Source organism: Equus quagga, unplaced genomic scaffold (genome assembly GCF_021613505.1).
Source record: "Equus quagga isolate Etosha38 unplaced genomic scaffold, UCLA_HA_Equagga_1.0 HiC_scaffold_2569_RagTag, whole genome shotgun sequence".
NCBI classification, from domain to species: domain Eukaryota; kingdom Metazoa; phylum Chordata; class Mammalia; order Perissodactyla; family Equidae; genus Equus; species Equus quagga.
In genome coordinates this window covers 35,784-60,663 of record NW_025793339.1, presented here as the reverse complement: position 1 = coordinate 60,663, position 24,880 = coordinate 35,784, and the positions used below count along the sequence as shown (strand labels likewise).

The window sequence follows — 24,880 nt, the reverse complement described above, 5'->3', positions numbered from 1 at the left end:
TGCTGCAGATATGCCACATCTGTTCCTAGGGCACACCAGCCTTTGTGGTTGGTGGGCAGGGCTTCTCCACTAACACTGAGCTGAGTCTCTCCCTGGAGCTGTGGTGGGACTGTGGATTTTCCCACTGGACAAAGGAGTGATCAAGCTAGGGCTCAGGGTTGTAACCACCTGCTCCCGTGGTCCCACGGGGACTCACTTCCCCTTATGGGAGTACAGTAGAGCTGCGGGAGTTTAAGGAAGCTGGGGGTTTGTTCACCCAGAATTGCACTTGGAAGTAAGAATAATCACTAGGCTATTTATTTCATTGAATGCAGCAGTCACTAAAATAATCTTCTGGCCAATGTAGGGGTCAGAGCAAAACACAGAAACAAAGAGCTTGATCTTCAAGATCATAAACAAAATTACAATGAGTACCACAGGAATATAAAATATTATAAGAGAATACTATGAAAAATTATATGCCAACAAATTGGACAACGTAGAAGAAATGGATAAATTTTTAGATTCTTATCAGCACCCCAAAGTGAATCAAGAAGAAATAGAGAATCTGAACAGATCCATCACAACTAAAGAGATCGAAACAGTAATCAAATACCTCCCAAAATAAAACTCCAAGACCCAGATGTCTTCTCTGGATAATTCTATCAAACATTCAAAGGAGATTTCCTACTTATCTTTCTCAAACTATTACAGAAAATTGAAAAAGATGGAACACTTCCTAAGACATTCTATGAGGCCAACATTACCCTGATATCAAAGACAGACAAGGACAACACAAAGAAGGAAAATTACAGGCCAATATCACTGATGAACATAGATGCAAAAATCCTCAACAAAACACTGGCAAATGGAAGACAGCAATATATTAAAACAAATCATACACCGTGATCAAGTTCTATTTATACCAGGGACACATGGATGGTTCTGATTTGCAGGAGCATCTGCTAATGAATCAATGTGATACACCATATTAACAAAATGAAGAACAAAAACCACACGATCATCTCAATAGATGCAGAGAAAGCATTTGACAAGATCCGACATCCATTTCTGATAAAAATTCTCAACAAATTGTTTATAGAAGGAAAGTACATCAACATAATAAAGACCATGTACGAGAAACCCACAGCCAAATCATACTCAATGGGGGAAAACTGAAAGTCGTCCCTCTGAGCAAAGGAACAAGACAAGGGTGCCCACTCTTACCACTCTTATTCAACATAGTACTTGAGGTTTTGGCCAGAAGAATTAGGAAAGAAAAAGAAATAAAAGGAATCCAATTAGGCAATGAAGAATTGAAACTCTTGCTGTTTGCAGATGACATAATTTTATATATAGAAAACCCTAAAATATCTATCAGAAAGCTATTCGATGTAATCAACAATTACAGCAAAGTTTCAGGGTACAAAATCAACTTACAAAAATCAGCTGTATTTCTATATTCTAATAATGAGCTAACAGAAAAAGTCAAGAACACAATCCCATTTACAATCACAACAAAAATAATAAAATATCCTGGAATAAATTTAACCAAGGAAGTGAGAGACCTATACAATGAAAACTACAAGACTTTGCTGAAAGAAATTAATGATGACACAAAGAAATGGAAAGACATTCCATGCATATGGATTAGAAGAATAAAGATAGCTAAAATGTCCATGCTACCTGAAGCAATCTAGATTCAATGCATTTATCTTCTTTCAATGCATTCACAGTTCTAAGAATCTATTCCAAAGATAGAGTAACAAAACTATGTATAAATCACATATTCCCAAGCATTATTTATAATATCCATAGACTGGATAAAATCCAATATGAGGGTTGTTGATTAAACTATGGGTCAGAATAAAGAAGTATACAGCTATGAAAATGGAAAAAGGAATCTTTCTATATATTGCAATGGAGTGCCCTACAGGAGATTTTCTTATGTGAATAAAGACAAGACAGAAAATTTTTGTAGTGTGATAAATTGTGTGAGAGAAGAGGGAAAGATAAAACAAAAACTAATAAAGATAGGAAGAGATGAAAGAAAACTTTTAGGAATGTAAGTTATAATTTAGCTTTGATTTGGGGGAATGTAATATTTTACATACTTTAAAAGACATATTTATCTCAAAAAGTAAACAAAAAATCTCTAAAATTTAAAACAACAACAAACGAATCTATAATGTTGGACACATGGTCACACAGTGTTTCTATAAAAGACTTTAAACACAGCGTTTTGAGAGTATATCCTCATTGTGTAATGTTTATTTACTATAAATTAAATAAGTAACTATTGAAATATCGTTGAAACTAAAGTTGCAAACATAAAAGAGTTACAGCTCTAAAGGAAGAGAAGATATGCAAAAAACTTTTCATCTTAATTTGAAATAGAAATTTAGTTTGAAACACTTTTTCTCTTAAAAATAGTGTCACTCATAGTGACAACCTGGTAGCAATGAACATCCCTATTCCCAAAATTTTCTCTAAAGGGAAATCTTTGATCTCTAAACAGAACCAGAACTTTTTGGAAAAACAAATGATTTGAAGGCTGAGGTAGAAAATGTTATGACCCTTAAGCAACTTAATTTTCCAGAAAGCAAGAATGTTTTTAACAGCTAGTTGAATCATTTCAAAGAGATATAGAAGGCAGTTTGAAATGGTTCCCACTGGCTTACAGTTAACATAAAAATGAATGTTGATTGCAATTAATTTAAAGGCATGAAATATGTTTAAATGTAAACATTTAAATCCAGATGCCAACAACACAAAAAATAATGTCACTGGTTACTATTAAATGAACTTTGCTGGGGGATCAAATCATTACTTTGAAAACTGGTAAATAAAGAAGATAAATATTTATACTGGCTTTCCTTTATGAACTTTATATCAGGATTTTAGTTTATGAGGGGAAATTCAGAAGAAATAAGAGCAGATAAAAGGATTGAGTTGATAAATCACAACTTTGGAGCTCCCAATAAAAAATGGATCAAGGAAATGCTTTCAATAGATAGTAAAATCATTAAGTGAAAAGTTGATAAGAACTGTTAAAAGGAAGTAATCAAGCTGACGCTACCTGAATCCACAGATCAGACTAAGTGGCACTAAAATTTGGAGAACTAATTAACATGTACCTTACAATTTGGTGCAACCAGAAGTAGTGAGAACCACCTATGAAGAATTCTTGCCTAAAAGAAGCAGAGTGAAACTGAAGTAATAAATCTTGATGTGAGTATCAATTTACAAACATTGGTGCAGGAACAAGACAAATGACAAAGCAATAAGCTAAATACAGAACTTGCAGCATTCTACAAACGGTCCATGTTTTCCAAAAAGTTACCCGAACACACATATGTGTACAAACTCATACACGCGTGCAAACACACGAGGAACGGTACATAATAGAACATAATGTTACATAATAGAGAAAGCTTAGTTATAGCAAGGATATTTTTTTGATTTTTGAATCAAACTGTAAAAATATATCTTTGAAGCAATTGGGGAAATTTAAACATGAGTTTGGTATTAAATTATTTAAGAATACATTATTATTTTTATTAGGTGTAATTTTGACATGAGTGTTTATTTGAATGTTTATTTTATCAGTTTACATTTTTTATAAATTCCTTTTAATGACTTAGTTCTGTTAGCAAGTGGATTGATAGAGAAATATAATACCCTAAACATATAATTATATTTTAACTGACTCAAATTTGTAAGACTGGAAGTCATGGACTCGCTGTCCCTAAAATGTCTCAACCCTTCAGGACAAAGAACACCACACGTAGTCCTGTTTTCTGGGCTTCACACAGCACTATTGGCCAAAAATACATTTGGGACAGGAAAAATATCGGTGTAGAAAGCAGTTCTTGTAGTTCCTTGTTTTGAGACTTGCAGCATTGGCTGAAGTACTTTTTGTTTTCATGAATGCCTTCAAAAGACTTAAAGTTTGAAAATTACATTGGTAAACCTCTTTTACATTTACAATCTCAGTTTATATTGCAGACCTGAATTTATTTCATGGTAGTTTATTAATGAAAATGTACTGCAAAAGTGCTCAACTAATGTCATCTCATATTTTGTTATCGTTCTAATAAATAACAACACTGTGGCATAAATACAGCTTTTAAGGACATCCATAAATGTCCCAGATAGATGTCCTTGTTTTTCTTTCTGCCATAAATAATGTCATTCTGAAAAACCCATTGTATTTTTACAAAAGGGATTTAGAAGGCATGAAATATCACCACAAACTGCAAATTATTGAGATGCATTAAAAAAAACAAACCTGATTGTCGATTTGAAAATCAGTAGTATTTGCTGCTGCCTTTGGCAAAAACTCAACACTCTTCCCCCAGGTATTTGCATAATTTACTCTCTCACTTCATAATGGTCGATACTCAAATAACACCTCACTATGGTCTTTGCTGAGCTCCCTGTTTAAAATGACACCTTCAATTTTATATTTCTTCCATTTATAATTACAGGAAATTATTATGTATTTTTTTGTTTTTTTGTACCCCCAATTACATATAAATTTGTTGACAAAGGGGAGTTCTTTGTCTTTTTCCCCAATACCTAAGAGAGTACCCAGCTCAGGGTAAACCTGTAATAAATATTTATTGAATCAATGAATGAAGGAAGAAAAATTAGCAATTATGTATCCCTATTACGTACTCAACCTTCTTTCCCTGGTTTCTGACTAGAGAGAAAATTCAGCAGAGTGCACATTTGTTTTGGCATGTTTTTCTTTTATTTTGACTGCCCAGTTTCAATAATCACATCTAAAGCATCCTTATTGTTCTTTGTGAAGTATCTCTTTTCTCAAACTTAAACCCTTCATGGTTCAGGTAGGTTTGGCTCTATTCCCAGTTCCTTGAAAGGTCATGTTTATCATTCCATAAAGATTCATGGTATACTTACTTTATGCTAGTCACTGTTCTAGACACTTAGACTATATCAGTGAATATATTCTCTGCTTTCCTGGACATTTTATTCTAGGAGGGGGAAACAAACAATATGAAAGAATGTAATAAATAATGATTAAACATATATTTGAACCATGTTACATACTTGAAACACTAAATTGGGTAATGCAGTAACCCCTGGAGTATAATAGTATGTTCATGGAAGTTTTCACTGAAAAGGTGCATTTGAACAAAAACTTAAGGGAAAGCATTCCATGGTAGACAAAAAAAGTGGTAGAAAGGACCATAAGGAAGGAGTGTGTGATATTTTTTGAGAAACAAAAAGTGAGGAACAAAAGCCAGGCGGCCAGATTAGCTGGAGAAAGTAGAGGGGAGAAAGAGTAATAAAATAGGACAGAGATTTTAAAGTAACAGGACAGACGGTTTTCCCAAATTAATATTTAACTTTGTAAATATCATTGCTTTAGCTCTCTATGGATCACGATGACCTAAAAAGATGAATCTTCACACTTGTCCGATATGGTAAGAATGGATGGTATAGAGGAAGAGGGTTGTGCCCAGCATATAGTAGTCAATCAGTTAATACCAGATAATGATGACTTCTATAATTACATAGTTTTGATAATTGTAGAAAGGTGTGGAAGTGATTGGGGGCTGGAGGAAGAGACTAAATAAAACTTCATTTCATATAAATAAAATGCCCCTCATGTTGCTCCAGGTTTTCTAGTACACAAGAATTACATCAGAGAAAAGTCATTGATTTTAACTGTTTACTTAATGACCTCAAGACAATGGGGCAATAGGTGGTCTCTAGGGTTCCTGTCCCAAAGGTAGTGACTATAGCTATAAGAATGCATACATCACTCTCAACCTGCAGTGGTCCTTCCTTTGCCATCAGCAGATTTGTTTTAAGATTCTGCGGAAAGATTGATGTTAATTTCAATGTGTGGTATGTAGAAAACAACATGAGGGATGGAACTTGCCTTTTATATCTAGACAGTTCTTGAAAATATTTAGTCAAAAGTTACATATCTGAACATGCAAGGAAGAGGATGACCATTTACTTTACAGAGCTTTGCGTTAGAGGGCCTGGCTCAGCTGAGCTCCTCACTAACAGCCCATGAACAACAGCTACTGGTGTGGATGGGGAGAGAAGAGCTCTGAGAATTTGAGGGACTGTGCATTGTCTTGATTCTGTAAAATTTTTGAAGGGGAGTCAAGTTAGAATACAAAAATGTTTAAATAAAATGAAACAAGTAGAGATTGAATAGACTGTCTAGTGAAAATTAAAAGGGACCAGCTTTAATTAAGATTATAAAGCAGGAAACAGTTGTCCTGTGAGAGCAAACATTACAACAAAATGGGGAAAGAATTATAAGAAAGAAGATTTTAACTGTTATATTTTCTATATAGCATTTGGGACACAAGAGGCATTATATTAAATATATAATATTAGTTTAAAGTGAATTCCTTTTTTTTTCAAAAAAGATTGGCACCAGCGCTAACATCTGTTGCCAATCTTTTTTTTTTTTCCCTCCCCAAAGCCCCCAGTACATACTTGTATATTGTAGTTGTAGGTCCTTCTGGTTGTACTCTGTGGGATGCTGCCTCAGCATGACCTGATGAGCGGTGTCATGTCAGCACCCAAGATCAGAACAGGTGAAACCTTGGGCCACCAAAGCAGAGCACGTGAACTTAACCACTTGGCTACATGGCTGGCTGGCCGAAAATGAATTATTAAATGCCCTAGCTAAATTAAATATTGTATTAAGAAAAAAAGCTTGATAATTAGAATGTCTGGCTTTGCAATGGATTGTCTTTTGAGGTTGTCTTTAATATTCAAATTTATGGGTATAGAAACAGGACCATTGAGGGTCTCAGTTTTGCATATGATCTGACATTTTATTGATGAGCCATCTGAAATCTATTTCTTGGGTCCTGAGACCAGAGATAATCTTACCACAAATGATAAAGAAAGAGTTTTCCAGAATGGTAAGATCTTAGAAGTATTGGCAACAGTTTAGAGAAATATAATTCTCTTGTATCACTATTTCCTCATGAAATGTCTTCAGAGTGCAATACTACCTCAATTTATAATCTCTCCCCTTCATACGTAATATAGGACAGAATGAATATCCTATATGTCTTGAAGGGAGAACAGAAAGAGAGTAAGACAGAGACTTAGGAAGGGGCAGTTTCTAAGTCAGAGTCTTTACTATAGTTCCTTATTCCTGAGAGAGAAAATTTCCCTAAATGTCATTCCTATTTCATCTTGATGTTGCTTTCTAGTATAACTCTGTGGCATGTATGCTGTCTTTGGACTATTTCCCATAGGTTTAGAGTCTCTAGTTTGTCAATTAAAAGTATGATGATTTAATAAAGGAAATATGTTAGCATCTAGACTAGAATATGGATCAGAGTCTGGTGTAATAAAATGGATACAGGGCTGGGAGTCTGGGGATCTGGGATCTAGTCATAGTATGTAGATTGGTCCTTATTTGCATTTCATTGGGAAAGCCAAGACTCTCCAGCTTTTTGTTTTGTCACCTCCACAATAAAGAAGTAGACTACATTATCTTTATCATCAGCTCCATTTTTATTATTGCATAAGTATTCAGGAAGTATTGACTCCCTGAACTGAAGGGCATACTCTGAAAATAATTAAGGTTAATTTTGATAACAGATTTACTGAGTCAGATCCAAAAGCAAAGATTAAAGTGCTATATGGAATTAACAATAAAGGCACAGATGTAAAGTATTAGGGGTGTTCATTCTTAATGTCACAGTGTGAGTATACAATGCAAAAATTAATATTTTCAGAAATTTCTCATTTTTGTTACTGACTATAGGACTGACTTAATCAGTCATTGCATTATGCTAGGCTTATCTTTTATGAACTTACAATGTTCAAGGAGAGCTGAAAAAGTCATGAAAATATTTGACAACATAACTATAAATCTCTCGATTTCGTATTCTTATTTTTAAATATTAAAAAATTACAATTGAGAACTTAAAAAAGTAATTCAATAATTGTATTGTTTTTACCTAAAGAAAAATTTAAAATTTTAAATGGTTATCATGTTTGAAAAGTTTAGACATTGAGCATGTCGTAAATAAAAATTACACAGAGAAATCCTGAAAGATATTTTGCTTTGTTTTCCAGTCTTGGTAAGGTTAGTTAACCAAGCTTCTTATATCCTCACTCTCCTTAATCTTTTTGTTTTCAGGACTGATTCAGACTCTAACAAGCAGAAACCATGTTGCTGTCAGAGAGAAATAAAACTTGGGCCACGTTCACTCTCTTGGGCTTCTCAGATTTCCCAGAACTGCAAATCCCTCTCTTCTTGATTTTTCTGGCCATCTACAGTGTCACTGTTGTAGGGAATATTGGGATGATTGTAATAATCAAAATTAACCCCAAACTACACACCCCTATGTGCTTTTTCCTCAGCCACCTTTCATTTGTGGATTTCTGCTATTCCTCCATCATTACTCCCAAGACCCTGGTGAACCTAGTTGTAGAAGACAGAACAATTTCATTTATAGGATGTGTAGTACAATTGTTTTTCTGTACTACCTTTGCAGTAACTGAATTCTTTTTATTAGCTGTGATAGCCTATGATTGCTTTGTGGCCATTTGTAACCCTCTGCTCTACACATTTGCCATGTCCCAGAAACTCTGTGCCGTGCTAGTGGTCAGATCATATGCATGGGGAGTAGCTTGTTCCTTGATATTCACATGTTCCGCAATCAAGTTATCATTTCAAGGTTTCAACACAATTAATCATTTCTTCTGTGAATTCTCCTCATTGCTGTCCGTCTCTTGCTCTGATACTCGTGTCAACCAATTGCTGCTTTTCATTTTTGCCACCTTGAATGGGGTCAGCACACTACTCAACATTCTCATGTCTTATGTGTTTATCATTGTCAACATCCTCAAAATGCATTCAGCCGGTGGGCGCTGCAAAGCCTTCTCCACCTGTGCCTCACACCTGACCACCATTACTATCTTCTACTGCACCATCCTCTTCCTCTACTGTGTGCCCAACTCCAAAAACTCCAGGCGCACAAAGTGGCATCTGTGTTTTACACCGTGGTGATCCCCATGTTGAATCCTCTGACCTACAGTCTGAGAAATAAGGATGTCAAGGCTACAGTAAGCAAAATAGTGGACAGTAAACTATTTCCTTATTAAGAATATTATTTTAGGGTCGGCCTGGTGGTGCAGCGGGTAAGTGCGCATGTTCCACTTCTTGGTGGCATGGGGTTCGAAGGTTCAGATCCCGGCTGCGGATATGGCACTGCTTGGCAGGCCATGCTGTGTTGGCATCCCACATATAAAGCAGAGGAAGATCGGCACGGATGTTAGCTCTGGGCCAGTCTTCCTCAGCCAAAAGAGGAGGACTGGAAGTAGTTAGCTCAGGGCTAATCTTCCTCAAAAAAACAAGAAAGAAAGAGAAAAGGAATATTATTTTAGTAGAGTTTGTCCCTGACATGTAAATAAATACTGCACATAAAAGTTGATTTTAAAGAAACCTTTACAATTATGAAGAGTTAATCTTGTATAATGGAAAGATCATGGATTTTGGTTCAAACAGAGTAAACTTGGCTCTGTCTCTTACTGGAAAATAAGACAGCCATCTGTCTCATCTTGAATTTTTCATCTACAAAATTGAGATAACATAAAATAGCTCTTAACCTGACTGTGAAGATTAAAAGACTATATGAATATCATGTGTAAAACCTTGTATAATCTCAATAAACAATTTTATCCTCTTTATTATACATGTAGTACACTACGCTTTCAATAAATATATGAATATCTCTCACAAAAGTACCAATAGCAGTTAAAATACAACTAGTTTTCATCCTTCAACGAATGTAAAATCCAGTGTTGACAGTAGGGCAGTGAAGAAAGTGACCTTTGTCTAAGGTAGAAAATAATAAATATCATAGAGAATTTGAGAGAAAGAAAAGTTTCAAATCCATTTAAAGACTTTAGAGAAATTCCTTCATAAAATAGATATTGTTTGAATTTGTCCTTGGATAACAGAACAGACAGAATTTTAGGAGACACATTTCAACAAAGCTTTGTTGAGAAGACAGAAGCATGGTAAGATCAAGGAAACCAAAATGTAGTACTGAGTCAATGATGCAGCAATTTTTTTATTGAGCAAATACTTTATAGCATGCATGTATGTGTATTCATGTGTGTGTGTGTATTTTTGTGTATACAGGTTACTTGGAATGAATGGAAAGTTGGTAATATGTGATCTGTATTCTGAATGTGTTTCAAAGGAGCTCCTGTATGGCAGGATGATAAGCTGTGATAGGCTCCACCAGAGCCTGAGAAATAGTAGAGTGGATCTCAAAAAATATTATAGGCAAAAAGTAAGCAGGATGAGTGTCTACCCAATCTGTATTTTATGCTATCATTTTGCCTATAACCCGTCAAAAACATGATCAGTTCTTTATGATTCTTTTTTCTGAACATCAGTGTAATCTCTGAATCCTCAACTGAACATCCACCTTAAAAAAAAGTGTGGGGTATGCCTAGAGGCATAGCAGTTAATTAGCGCTCTCCACTTTAGCAGCCTGGGTCCACCGGTTCGGATCCCTGGTACAGACCTATGCACTGCTTATCAAGCCATGCTGTAGCAGGTGTCCCACATATAACATAGAGGAAGATGGGCACGGATGTTAGCTCAGGGCCAATCTTCCTCAAAAAAAAAAATCCTGTTTGGAGTTGCCTCAAGTGTTGAAAATTAATCAGCTATGTAACTTCATTCAAAATAAAGTGAAAACCAGGCAGTCATTAGCGTTAAGACCTATTTCACCTGGTAAATAAAAAATACTAGATTTCTCTAACATCAATAACTCACTTTTGCTTGAATGTCTTGTAAACCCTTTTGCTTCTCTTTACTCAATGTGTCTACATAAAATTCCAAGCTAGTCATCAGTATAATGGAAGAAATAAATTTCCAAGTGTGTTTTGGTAAGGCAGAACAACTAAGGTGGGGGATAATTTTATATGGATTCAAAACACTTATTTGGAATGTTCATATTATTTTAAACTTATGATCATTATCAAAATGTTGCAGTCATATATATTATATGATAAGAAATCAATGAAACAACCCCGTTGTACGGAAAGATAAAATATGTAAGAAACAGTGTTTTGGATATTGGATGTCGGATGAAGGAATGCTTTTCTCTTCCATTGACTTCTGTTTCTCTAGGTATTCACAAATTTCTTGTTTCATACATATTTAGCAATTACACAATTTCTGATTTTCTTTAAAATTAAAAAATTATTTATATTAATCTTAAATTGAATTCATGATGATTAATGCCTCTTTATAGAGAATTTTATTTTACTTCTGTCCTGCTTGGAACAAGGATGACCACATTTTGTGGTAGAACTAACGCAACCCATTTTGCTTTTACTTTGAGGAAATCACGGCATATGATATTTAAATGACCTGGCCCATTGTTGATGGAATTAATGCAATCATTCAAGACTCCAGACACATCAGATGTACAATTTCCACTAAATACCAGCATACAGTCATATTGTTTTCATTTTCAATTTGTGACATTTCAGATTCTTTATGGTAGATTCTGTAGCTTCTATGTAGAACATGAGTTACGTTAGTAGCCTTCACATTTTTTGGTCATGTACTTCTCAAGAATTTAATTTTACATATAAAATATTTCATCATGAATTTAGCAGCAAAATGTATAATTTGCAGTGCATAGCATAATCTGTTTAAAAGACATAAATAATATCTGAAAAAGCTTTGTGCCTTTCCTTCTCTTGAACTTATATTCAATCCTACTCTCCCCACTGAACATTACAATTTTATTAATCAGATTCATACTTTTTATTTCATGATGCTTTTGGGAAAATCAGAAGTTTTTCTTTCTGTATTGAGTTAACCTTGTAATGATTCAATAATAATTGCACCACTAATTAAAAATATAATTGCATTGAAAATTTGGATAAATATAATTAATCAAAATTAAAAAATATTTTAGGACATATTTCTTCATATGATTAATATTATGAGTATATGTCTGCATTATTTACTTTGATTAATTAATGTATCCTTGGAAAGACATCACTTAATTTTAGAAAACAAGAGGGTTCAGAATCATTTATATTTCCATTTTGTAAAAATGAAAATACTGAGACTATTCGGTCATATTAAATGTAAATGAGACTAGAAATTCTGCCAGAAATAGTGCTTTAATAGGAATATCACTCAACTCTTTCAACTCCATCCAAGTTATATGACAATTTGTCACAATGATCTTTCATGAAAATATTTTTCAATAATGCATTAAACAAAATTAGATTGTCTTCCAATTTTGCTAAGGGTCAAAATTTTGGAAATTATATCTTTCAAAAGGAGTTGTTACCCAGGGACATAGAAAACTTGGATCAAATTCTTTAGTCCTTTCCGTATCCAAGCCTCCTTTCAACTCTTCTGATCAAATGGCAGAATCATTTTCTCCACTCCTGGGATGTAAGCTGTTTTTGTGCCTAGCTTTGTCTAGCTGAAGTGACACCGCATTAGTTTCAAGCCTCTGAGAGGGCTTGTGAATCTTTCACAATCTGGAATTTTCATAGTCCCTTAGAAAGCTGTTCTGTGAACAAGCACAGGCTAGCATATTGGATAATGAGAAACATAGACACCAGACTTGAGTCTGAAGCCTCCAATCATCTAACCCACCAAGCTAATATCATACACATAGCTAACCACGCCAAGATCAGCCATGTCAGGATCAGATCAACAGAAACTAACTTACTGACTCATGCAATACTGACCAGTGCAATAAATAGCTATTGGTTTTAACTAATATGTTTTGGAGTGGTTTGTTATGCGATCATTAGAACCACCCATGTTCACGGCCACCAGCTGGCTCAGCGGTTAAGTTCTCATGTTCTGCTTCAGTGGCCTGGGGTTTGCTGGTTTGGATCCTGGGTGCTAACCTATGTACCACTTGCCAAGCCATGCAGTGGCAGGCGTCCCACATATAAAGTAGAGGAAGATGGGCATGGATGTTAACTCAGGGCCAGGCTTCCTCAGCAGAAAGAGAAGGATTGGCAGCAGATGTTAGCTCAGGGCTAGTCTTCCTCAAAAATAAAAAAGAAAGAAAAAAAGAAATAAAAAGAACCACGCATTTTCTTAATTTCTGAAAATGTTACCACAAAGACTTTCCAAGTCTTATATAACAGTTAAGCATATCTGCTATTCTTCCAGTTACAGTTATCTTTATTAAAACAATGGAATTGAGAAGTTTAGAAAATCTAACATACTGTTGATTTCATTGAGCTTTACAATACAATATTTTACTACAATGGTATTATTATATGTGTTTTAAATACAATTCATCAAAAACTGAGAGCTTCATATTGATATTATTCAATTTAGGGATAATGACCATGAAATCAATTTCAATAAAATTTGTATATTTAAATCAGTTTTTAAAAACTCCTGCCATGTCTTTAAATCTAAGACAAATAGATAAACAAAGTAATTTTCCTGTATGTGGGTTGCTGAGATGATATAAAACATCACTGCCAATGATACTCTTTATAGATAGTCTTTTAGTTTTTCTGTCATGGGACTCTCTCCTTCAGGAGGATGCATTTTGTGACAATACTTTCATGGTGCACTAAGAACAAAAAGAATAGATGTTAAAAATTCGTGTCATCAATCTACTATATATCTGATTTCAAAACATCACTGTATTGGCTAAAATCCATGTCTAATGCCATCATTTTCCATGAAAAGAAATATGTACTATATCTCAGAGTATGACAAGAAGTCAAGCCATGGGTTTGAAGTGTCTTCATTAAAGAAAACTACAGGATTCATGAAAAACAGTATTTCAAATTGTCCTTATGTTTTGGAAGTTTGCTTTCATTTTTCTAATTGGGGCAATTCACATAGTAATATGCAAATAGTAAGAGGAATCCTTAGTTTTGAAAAATGTGAGAAATGGGATTGTGAGAGTGCTAGGTGGAACACAGACCTGGAAACACTCTTCAAACTCAGAAAATGATCAGATGGATCAATTTTAGGAAAATATGTATAGGTCGTTGAGAATTTCAAAAGTGATTACCTGTAACTAATTACATCCATGGAGTTCTTGAAATGTTGGGTATATCCAAGAGCACAAACACCAGACAGTAGTTTGAACACTGTTGGTTTAGGAAGACGTTATACAGTCAGAAAAGGAACAGACCTGGGAGAGGTCCTCGAGGCAATCCCATTTAATGGTGTCTGTCATTGAATAAGGAGTATGATATCTCAGCACCCTTCAGTAGCTTTGCTTTTCCTCACAGGGTCATATGTGTGGCACAATATAAAATGCAGCATTTAGTCTCATTCTGTCAGTGATTCTGTGTGTGACTTTGGGCAAGTTGGATCTGACTATGCCTCAGTCACCTCACTCATAAAGTTACACAACTATATCAGGCTCACTTATTTTTATAAAGATGAAATTTGTTAATAGTTGTATTCAGGATAGTACCAGAATATAGGAAGTGGTCAATAAATGTGAGAAATTATTATTATTTTCAGTAAAAGAGTTCATTATCCCCACCCCTTTCTGGTATTTGTCAGAACTCTGGTGTGGCTTCAGCCCTTATGCCCTCCAGGAAGGAGTTTTTGAGTATAAGACAGGCAAAGTTTATAAGACCTATCCATATATTTCACTAAGGCAATGTGATCCCTGGCTCACAGAGCAATGCTTGGATGTATCATATAAGGCTCTGAAATTCATCATGAACTCTGGAAGTAATCACGTTAAATTATAATAATATGTACCAAGTTGTGATAGTATTTTCCCCTGTTTATATCTCCTAGGAGTTATTAATTGTTTGAGTCTCAAGTTGTAGTTTTCTCGATATCATGTTGATGTCCCACAGAGATCAATGATGATTTGGAGAAGCTTAAGAAATATGGGCCCCAGAGATACCCACACAAAAACATAAAGCCTAAAACATTTTCCATCATAGCATCTTCAGAAATAGGGGAAGCAATATCTATCCCACAGTTTGGTTAGTTGGACTACACTCTGGTTTTTGGGAATGGACATGAATGACATTTTCTGGGATCTGGATGCTTGCTATTTTTTTCTTATGGGATAATTTGTTATAGCCTTGTGTAAGAGAAGGAGAAATTGTAAGTGAAGGCAGTGGTATTAGACACATTTTTAAAAATCTGTATTTAGCTTTCTCTTAACTAGAGAGTGTTTTAAGAAGTGCCATGTTTTGAGCACTCATTTATGAAAATATTTTCCATTTCTATATTGAAAAATAAGCTTAATGGAAAATGAGAACAGTTTAATCTGCAGAATCAAGTATCTTGTAATAGTATTAGTGTAAGAGGGAAAAGAATGTCAAGAAATTGGAAAGAATGCTTGATTTCTCTCTCCTTCCCTCTTTTTCCTTTCTCACATTAACTCCTTCTATGGAATGTGGTAAAGAGTGCATGGAGATTTTCCTGACAGTCACTCTGATGCTGAGAGTGGTAGTAAGTTGTCCTCAGGACTGCTCATGTGGGAACACAGACATGGAACCACCTCGGAAGCAGAAAAGAGAGGAACTATTTTGGCCTTGTGCAAAGCACTTTGAAATGTCTCTTCATAGTAGGTTTCTCAACCTTGGTCCTATTGATGTGTGGGCCAGATAATATTTTGGTGTTTGCATGTGCTATTGGTGTGTGTGGGGGCTGGGGCAAGGACTGTCACATACATCATAGTGTTTAGCAGCCTCCTTAGTCTCTACCCACTAGATGTCAGCAGGGCCCCTCCTTATCTTGACAAGCAAAAATGTGTCTAGGCAATGACAAATTTCCCACGGGAATCAAAACAACTCCTGGTTAAGAACCACGGCTTCATAAGTAATCAACAACCTGAGTTTTCATCTTTAGGCTTGAAAAAAGGAAGAAGTTTATACTCAGAAAAAGATAAATAACTTACTTTTATTGACTGTTGAAGAGAGAAACCATATCATCAGAATAATTATTTGTTTTCAAACTGGGATTTCTTAATATATACATCCTTCAACTCTTTGAAATCATTTGAAGAATCAGGAAAATACTTGGCTGTAGTGAGTTTTCATACAGATTCTCTTTCCTCCGGGGATTACCAACTAGTGCCTCACAGTCAGGTACATGTCTACCAACGGTCAGGAAGGAGAGAACAAATGAGAGTGTTCTCATCATCTATTGTCATTTTCTATTTGTCAAAGGCCTTGAATGTATCCTTCCTTTATTAAAAAAACAATCACACCCTCCTTCCCCATTCTACTCCATAAATCTTAAATTTTGTGAGAACTCGGGCAAGTTTCTACATTGCTTTTTTTAAAAAAAATTGATTGGAACAGAATACTTCTGTGTCATGGATGTTGTGAGGATTAATTAAACACAATTTATATAAACAGATACAATATTCTGCCTGTACAATCTGGCTTACTGTTTTTTAACTTGCCATTTTATCATAGCCATTTTTCAGCTCATTAAAAGTTCCTCAAAATATCATTTTAATAGTTGCATACTTTTCCATAATGTATAAGTACCATAACGTGAGTTATTTTCCTCTTGTTTGACACTTTTTCTAAGTTTTATTTTCATAAACAATGCTGCAATGCAGCAGCAAGCATTTGTGTTAATAATTTTATATTCACATCTTCGAGTAGTTCTACAAATAGATTTAAAGCAGGGGATTCATTTGTCAAATAGGTCTTTATAAGGCTTCGGAGTCATAGTTACTGGAGGTTTGAACCAGGGTACCAATTCCAGGAACAATGGTTGACATTGACTTGTATAATTAACAAAATCACTATGCTAATTTTATAGAAAAAATGCTAATATAGAGTATAAAAGCTGCTGTTTTCATCTAAAACATATTGAAAAAATAATCAGCACTGGTGGCTTAACACTTAAATAAGCATATCTTAAATAAGCATATTTCTCATCATTTCAGTGGAAAAAAGAGAAGGGTACTATGTATTACAAAAATTCTTTCCTGGGATCCCATTATTTCCAGTACTGATTAAAGGGAAATAGAGATTTTAGTTTCAAAAAATAATATGGCTAATTAGATAATTAATGACTCAGTTTCAAGCTCTTAATTGTATAGGACTAGTTTAAGGAATTGTATAGGCTTTTATGGATGTGAATGCTTTTGTGTGATCTGTGATTTTAACTGTGAGCTCTATGCATTTGTATGCTACAATGCCTGAACTTTTCCTAAACTTCACAAAAGCAACGTACTATTTCTTTGCTGAAAAAATTAACTATCCTACTTATTCTAATGTCTTTTTTAGGAGACAGTCAAAATGGAATTTGGGATCATACAATGGAGAATAACTACTAATATTGTTCTCCCATCTCAATAAAGTGGGGACATGGCCAAGGAGAACTGCACCACTGTGGCAGAGTTCATTCTCCTTGGATTAGCAGAGGTCCCTGAATTGAGAGTCTTCCTCTTCCTGCTGTTTCTTCTCATCTATGGAGTCACAGTTTTGGGCAACTTGGGCATGATTGCACTGATTCAGGTCAGCTCTCGACTTCACACCCCCATGTGCTTTTTCCTCAGTCACTTGTCCTTTGTGGATTTCTGTTACTCCACAATCATTCTGCCAAAGATGCTAGCTAATATCTTAAATGAAGACAAAGCCATTTCCTTCCTGGCGTGTGCTGTGCAATTCTACTTGTTTTGCACATGTGTGGTAACTGAGGTCCTCCTGCTGTCTGTGATGGCCTATGACCGTTTTGTGGCCATCTGTAACCCACTGCTGTACATCGTCACCATGTCCAACAATCTTTGTGTGGAGCTGGTGTCCTGCTGCTACCTCTGGGGGACTGTGTGTTCACTGATTCACTTGTGTTTAGCTCTTGAGATCCCATCCTATAGGTCAAATGTGATTAACCACTTCTTTTGCGATCTGCCCCCTCTCTTATTTCTTGCTTGTTCTGATGTCACTATGAGTGAACTGTTGCTATACATTGTAGCCAATTTCAATGAAATCATCACCATCATGATCATTCTCACCTCTTATTTCTTTATTCTTATCACAATCCTGAGGATGCGCTCTGCAGAGGGAAGATGCAAAGCCTTTTCCACCTGTGCCTCCCACCTCACAGCCATCCTTCTCTTCCATGGAACAATCCTTTTCATTTATTGCCGACCCAGTTCTGGCAACAGTATGGATACTGACAAAGTAGCCACGGTGTTCTACACTGTAGTGATCCCTATGCTGAATCCTCTGATCTATAGCTTGAGAAACAAGGATGTGCAAGAAGCTCTCAGGAAAGTGGTGGGCTCCAAAATATTTTCCTAGAGAATATTTTATTAACAGGACTCAGTGTCCCAAAGTGGAGACTGGTGAAAGGGTACAGCGATGGACTTCAGTGTTGAAGTGTTGAAGTGGCGGTAACAGTCAAGCAGCAGGTAGTTATGAGTGAGTCTTTTTGATTCACTTATCTGTGTGCCTCTTCCATGTACAAGGGTAGGATTCAGCATATCTTGGAATTTACAGATTACTTCTTTGCTGTTATTTATTCAAAATGAATTAATTGAGTATGGTTAATGGACTCAAGATACACATATCATTTGCTGTAAAAGCTTCATAAGCTTAATGAAGAAATCACAAGAGTCACATTTTATTTCAGTATTCATTAAGGAAAATATGATTCAATTCCAAGTTGAATTCCTATTATTTTACAATGAAGAACACACCCTTGTCAGATTATGCACAGAATGTGTACATATCCTGTTTGCTATTTCTTGCTTTCTTTATTATTTTTTGTTGTTGTCATTGCAATGTCCAGTGTTTTTGGAATTTCAGAGACTATGATGAAAAATGATGACATTAGTAATAATTATTTCACAGAAATCTTAGAAAAATTATATTACTTGTCATGTGCAATGAGCTTAGAGTAATTCCTGGCATATAACTAGCTCTCTGTCTCTGTCTCTCTGTCTCTCTCTGCATCACTCTGTCTCTCTCATATGTTTTACTATATGTAGTATATTTATATATACTTGCAATCATTTAATAACCATTGTTATGACTGGCAACATTTCTGACTTCGGCCTATTGTTTCACTTTATCGTTCAATTTTTATCTTCATGCTTATTTTACAATATTGTGGATCAAATGACTACTGTGACAGATAAGTGCACTTCTAACCCCTGTTTATCTTTTTGGTTGTGTCTTTACTGTTGATGAAATGATCTTTTTCTCCTTTTCTCTATGTGTCTAAACCACATTTCTTCTTTCAATCCTTATTCACACACACTCTTCAGTATTTGTGAAGGAGGTGAGGAATGGTCGTAAATAACTGAAGTCCATTATATGAATTACTGAATCATAGAAATGTAGATCCAGCATTAAACTTTACTTCTATGTTTTGTCTTGGGTCAAATAAAATGATTTAGTCAAAGCACATAAAACAGCAAGAAAATGTAAAAAGAAACATCTTCTCTATAATAATATGTTTATATTAGACAGGAAACATTATAATGACGATTTATTCAAAGGATAATTTATTTCTGTGTCAAACTAAAATTTAGGGACAGACTAGAAAAAAAGAAGAATTCGAAAAATAGATGTATTTAATGTTCAATGATTTTTAAACTCTTCTCCGTGAGGTTTCTGTTCACTTTGCTCCTACTCCCATTGGGTGTTAATATTCTTCATAATAATTTACAAGACATTTTACATTTAAAAACATTAACCTCAGAGAATAATATCTGCACAATTTGTTAATGTCTTTTAATGTTATGTATTTGGCATTCTTTTTGATATTTAGCTTACATTTTTTATGTAGTTATACTCAATTATTAGCAAATTAAAAAAGAATGTAGTGAAAATGAATCCTGCTCCGTTCTATATTTTATCTCATCGTTGTATGATTTTTATCTTAAATTTTAATAAGTACTAAATTTATTGATTTTTATTTATTTTGCATATGTTTGCCGAATGAATGAAAGCTTACAAAGGAATTGTCCAACTCCCTTTCCCAAACTATATAGTAATGTCACAGCACCATTTATTGAGTATCCTTTTCTTCTCTCTTGTATGTAATATATCTAATTTGTAATGAATGTAATATGTCTATTAAATATTAAAACTTAAATATTTTAATAAATTGTGTTCTTAGCATTGATACTTCTACCAGACCCTGGAAAATATCCTACAGTCCTTACTCCATCTTCTTTAGTAAAGAATAAGGATACATTATTTTATAATGCTTTTTAACATTCAAAATACAAAATTTGTCTATGAGACTGCTGGTATTATGCAAGACTAAAATATACTATCTCTCATCGATTAGCCACTGCCATATTAATACATTGACAGAACTACATTGTGCCCTTAGCTGTATACAAGAATCCCTGGTGACGGGAGGATGTCCATAAAAAGCAACAAAAATTAAACATCACATTTAATGGGAACAAGATACAGAGTTCCTTGCAAATGTTTTGCTGTAACAGTTGATTTATTTAGTAGTCACACTCCAAGAAGTAAATTAACTCAATTATATGACTATTTACTCATACCAGATGAAAAATGGCTTTTGAAAAGAATGCTCAATAAACAGAAAAATGTATTGTTCAGAAATTTTAAAAAATTGAATTTAACATTTCAACAAATAACCATTTTAAGATCTGAGAAAATAATTTAAAGGCTAAAATGAACCATATTTTGAAATTTAATTCTCCTCTACCAACTTGTTTAATTCTTTGCTGGTATATGGATTCTAAGCAGAACCATTTTTGAAAATAGAGGAATTAGAGCCTGTTCAGGATATTGTTGCTCTACAGCAGAACACGCTTTACACATTTAAAGCTAATAACGTCTATGTCAGGATTTATTTGTCTGTTTGTTTTGATTTTCTTAGGTCACCAAGGGATGATATTTAGCTGAGGCATATGCAAAACAAACAAGCAAACAGACAAATAACAACAAAAACACTACAAGTTATTCTACTGCTGGTTTTACTTATGTCACTATCTGTCATTTTAGGCAAATCCACTAGACTCTGTCTCCTCAGTCTCATCTCCAGACTTTATTTTGAAAGATAAGACTTCGACAGGAATAAGTCTCATTTTGTTTTCAAATTTGGCAGGATTATCCCAAGTGGATAGATGAGGACACTGTTCCCAAGTTTCTCAGAAATGCTACCTGTGAAATGTTTCTCACCACGCACTCTTCATCTCTATGTCCATTACCATTTCATAGTTCAAGTATTAAAAGATTCACCATCACTAAATGTACACCCAGGAAATAATCTTTACTTGTTCAACTATGAGACAATGATTTCTTACCATTAATTGTAAGATACATCCAAACTCAGAGATGTTATAGTGGGTGAAAATATGTCTTAAGAAGCAGATGAAATGTAGTAGGGATTCAAATGCTAGAGCTCTTCTCTAGAATTCTGTCAGGGAAAACAAAACAAAATGAACAATTGAGTACATATGGCATCACACATTTTAAATTTAATTTTCATAACTAAAGCAAGGCTTTCCCGTGCATGACCATTTGATCCTTACACTACAAGGCCAAAGGTCAGTGTGGTATAGAAGAAGGATCGGAAGACTAGAAGATAAAATTGAGATCTAGGTTTGGCTGCAGCAATTAATACATAGACTTGAACAGTGAGCACATTCTTACTCCTGATGTGAAGAGCATCAGAGTTAATCCAAATATTTCAGGTAAAGAAAACAAAGCTAAGTGATCTGCTTCAATAATACTTATATATGTATGCATTTATTCATGAGTAGACATAGAAATATGTGAGGAGGATACACAAATGAAAGAGAGAGTGTTCATGACATCCAGGAACCCACACTGTAGCTGGAGAGAAACCTGTGTAAATATATAAACCCATAACTACATCCAATTGGTAGGACAACGAATAATTAAAGGATTATTCACAGAAATTATGACTTTCAAAGAATAATGACTTTTGTCTAGAGAAATTAGAAACAGTTTTTGGAAAGTTTTATGACTCAGCAGTGTTTTGTTGATGAATGAGATAAGTGGTAAGTTAAGGATATCTAGATGAATGAGACATTGTACAAATGTGCAGATATGTAAAACAGTATACAGATAGATAGATAGATGATAGACAAAGATAGAGGTAGATAGATAGATATAATTACATATGCAGACAAATTTGTACAGAAAGTGGACAAGGATAAGTCTAGTAGAGAAAATCTGGGAAGAAATTTTAGGAACTTGGATATGCACCTATAAGTGACTATGAGTCACTCAAATTTACAATCCAGGGAAGGATTTGCTCATTATAACTTTCAGTTACTTATTTTAATTTCATTTACGCTTATTTAATGTATCTATTTTTAGAATAAGTGATATATTTCCATGGTCCACTTCTTTTCTCTCTACCATGTGAAAAATGCCTAATACATACTCCACAGATATTTTATGCATATTCAAACAAATATCTAAATGTAAGTTGACTTCCTTTGAAAAGAGTTGTTTTAGTGGCAGTGTGGCAGACAGATATAAGAGAGTGAATCTATAGGCTTAAAGACCAACTTGGAGACTATCGAACAGTCCAAGTGTGAAATGATAAAACTAGGATCTAGAGAAATGCCAATGATAGAGAAGGCAGATAAAGAATTTTGCAGCAATGTGGTATTTTAAAGGACTGCAGATTTCTGGATAAAAGCTTTATGACAAATTAGAAGAAAAGATGTTATCATACTGTGAACAGTACACAATACATTTGTTTATCCAGTATCCAGGATGTTTGCAATAACTTTAGAAACCCTAATCTGCTGGTTCTAGCCAGATGTAGCTACGTCTTGGGACAGTGAGAAACCAAATTTCCATTTCTAGTCCTATCAGCAATATATATGAGGTGATCCTCTGCTCCTAATACCATTAGCAGGATCATAACAATTATTCTTATTATAATTGAGGGACCTGAGCAGGTCCCACTCCTTCAGTGTACTTAGTGTAACTGGGAGCAGTTAAGCCTTACATAGACCAGGGACACGGTAGATACTTAAGAAATATTTCTCGAAAGACAAATACTGCAAGATCTCACTTGTATGTGCAATCTAAAACAAACTTGTAGAAGCAGAAAGTAGAATGGTGGTTGTCAGCAACTAAGGAGGGAGAAATGGAGACATATTGGTCAAGGGGTACAAAGTTTCAGTTATGCAAGCTGAAAAAATTCTGAAGATCTAATGGATAGCACGGTGATTAAAGTTAACAATATTTTACTGTATACTTGAAACTTGCTAAGAGGATAGAATCCAGGTATTCTCACCAAAAAAGGAAGAAAATAGTAATTTGAAGTAAAGGATATGTTAATTAGCTTGATTGTGGTGATTATTTCACAATGTATATGTATATCAGAACATCAGGTTGTACTCCTTAAATACATATAATTTTTATTTGTCAATTATACCTCAAAAAGCTAGAAAAATTGAAGAAAATAAACAATGTACTAAAAAAGAGAAAAATATTTGTCAAGTAAATAAAAAAGATAACTTCTACTATGATTTGTTATACAAAAATTTGGGGAGACTATGCGAATTATCATGCAACAGGAAGAGAAGACATTTAAACTTTCAATGAACTTTTATATAAAATGATTCTTAAGCTTAAGTTGTTTTTCTTCAGGTTTTCCAGGAAACCAGAAATACATCAGAAAATAATCGTTAATTTTAATTGCTTAAGTCCTCTGGAGAATAAGGCAAGTAATTTTCTCTACAGTCCTGGTGGGACAGGGAGTGGAAGGAGATATAAGAGTCAGCAACTCCCATAGACTAGCTCTCCAGAGGCAGGAGAGGGCCTGCCTTTTCCACCAGCAGCTGGTTTGTAGCTCAGAGAAAATACGGACATTCTTTTTTCATGTGAGGTATGTAGAAGATGCCTTAGATTCAGTCAGTTCCTCATAGGAAAAATCATTTGGAGAAACTTTTCAGCCAACTGTAAACATTAAGTATCTGGAACAGGAAGTACCTCTGTTTACAGAGCTTTGTCTGGAGAACCTGGCTTAGCTGAGCTCCTCCATAGCAGTGTCTGGAATAACTGTTTCCTGAAAGTGGGGGAATAGAAGGGCCCTGAAGGTTTTCAGTTATATGTCCATGAGCTTTTGTGATTTTTTTTGGAAATGCTGTGCATGGGAGAATAAGAGGTATTTAAATAAAATAGAATTGAAAGAAATAAAGTGAACCTTCTGGAGAACTATAATAAACAGGACTTACTCTAAATAAGATTGTAGACGGTGAAAAAAGAATACTGGCTCACAAGGGAAAAAAGAGAAGAAAAGGGAAGAAAGGATAAGGAAGAAGGTTTTAAATACCACACTTCACAGATTCAAAAATAAAGCAAATTGTTTAATCCATAAAATAACATCATTTGGCCGATAAGGAACCAGGATTTTAATTTGCATATTAGTTTTAAGTTGAATTCAAACAGAAGAAATGTGAAAATTTACCAGAGTCAAGAAAATAAAGCAGTAGTTCTCAACTACAGGCAATTATGTATCCTCCTCGGTTCCCGAGGGGACATTTGAGAATGTCTGGAAACATTTTTGATTGTCACAACGGAGGGACTGGGGATTAGGGTGATACTGTCATCTAGTGGATAGAAGCCAGAAATGCTGCTATACATGGTGCAATGCAGAGGGTAGCTCCCCATCACAAAAAAATAGTCCAGGGAAAAATGTCAATAGTGCTTAGCTGAGAAACCTTGAAAAATGGAATTAAGAAATAATTTTATAATATTGATCCTTGACATGAAAACGTTGCCTTCTGATTGATTTTTAAATCCTTGGATATCTGAACAAACAGGGCCATTGAGAATTCTGTGTTATCTGGGGCCTCTCACCTTTAGTGATGGAATATCTGGAACCGTCTGGTTCTAGAGTTGCAGAAACAGAGATGACCTTACCAGAAATGAT

The 24,880-nt window shown here is 34.7% G+C and overlaps 2 protein-coding genes and 1 pseudogene across 2 annotated transcripts in view; 2 read left to right on the top strand and 1 right to left on the bottom strand.

Annotated features, from left to right (window-relative positions):
* LOC124232118 (ral guanine nucleotide dissociation stimulator-like) overlaps positions 1–24,880 on the bottom strand; it is a 32,275-nt gene that overhangs the window by 975 nt on the left and 6,420 nt on the right. The window lies entirely within an intron of this gene.
* On the top strand, positions 5,410–9,219 carry LOC124232116 (olfactory receptor 5D18-like; annotated as a pseudogene).
* Positions 14,429–19,093, top strand: LOC124232117 (olfactory receptor 5L1-like). The gene is made up of 2 exons (XM_046649084.1): positions 14,429–15,572; positions 17,254–19,093. The coding sequence occupies exon 2, from the start codon at positions 17,335–17,337 to the stop codon at positions 18,268–18,270; it is 936 nt and encodes a 311-aa protein (XP_046505040.1). The 5' UTR covers positions 14,429–15,572; positions 17,254–17,334; the 3' UTR covers positions 18,271–19,093.

Bases quoted from the DNA above. Each gene is read 5' to 3' on its own strand.
- LOC124232117 (XM_046649084.1), top strand. From the start codon at position 17,335: ATGGCCAAGGAGAACTGCACCACTGTGGCAGAGTTCATTCTCCTTGGA.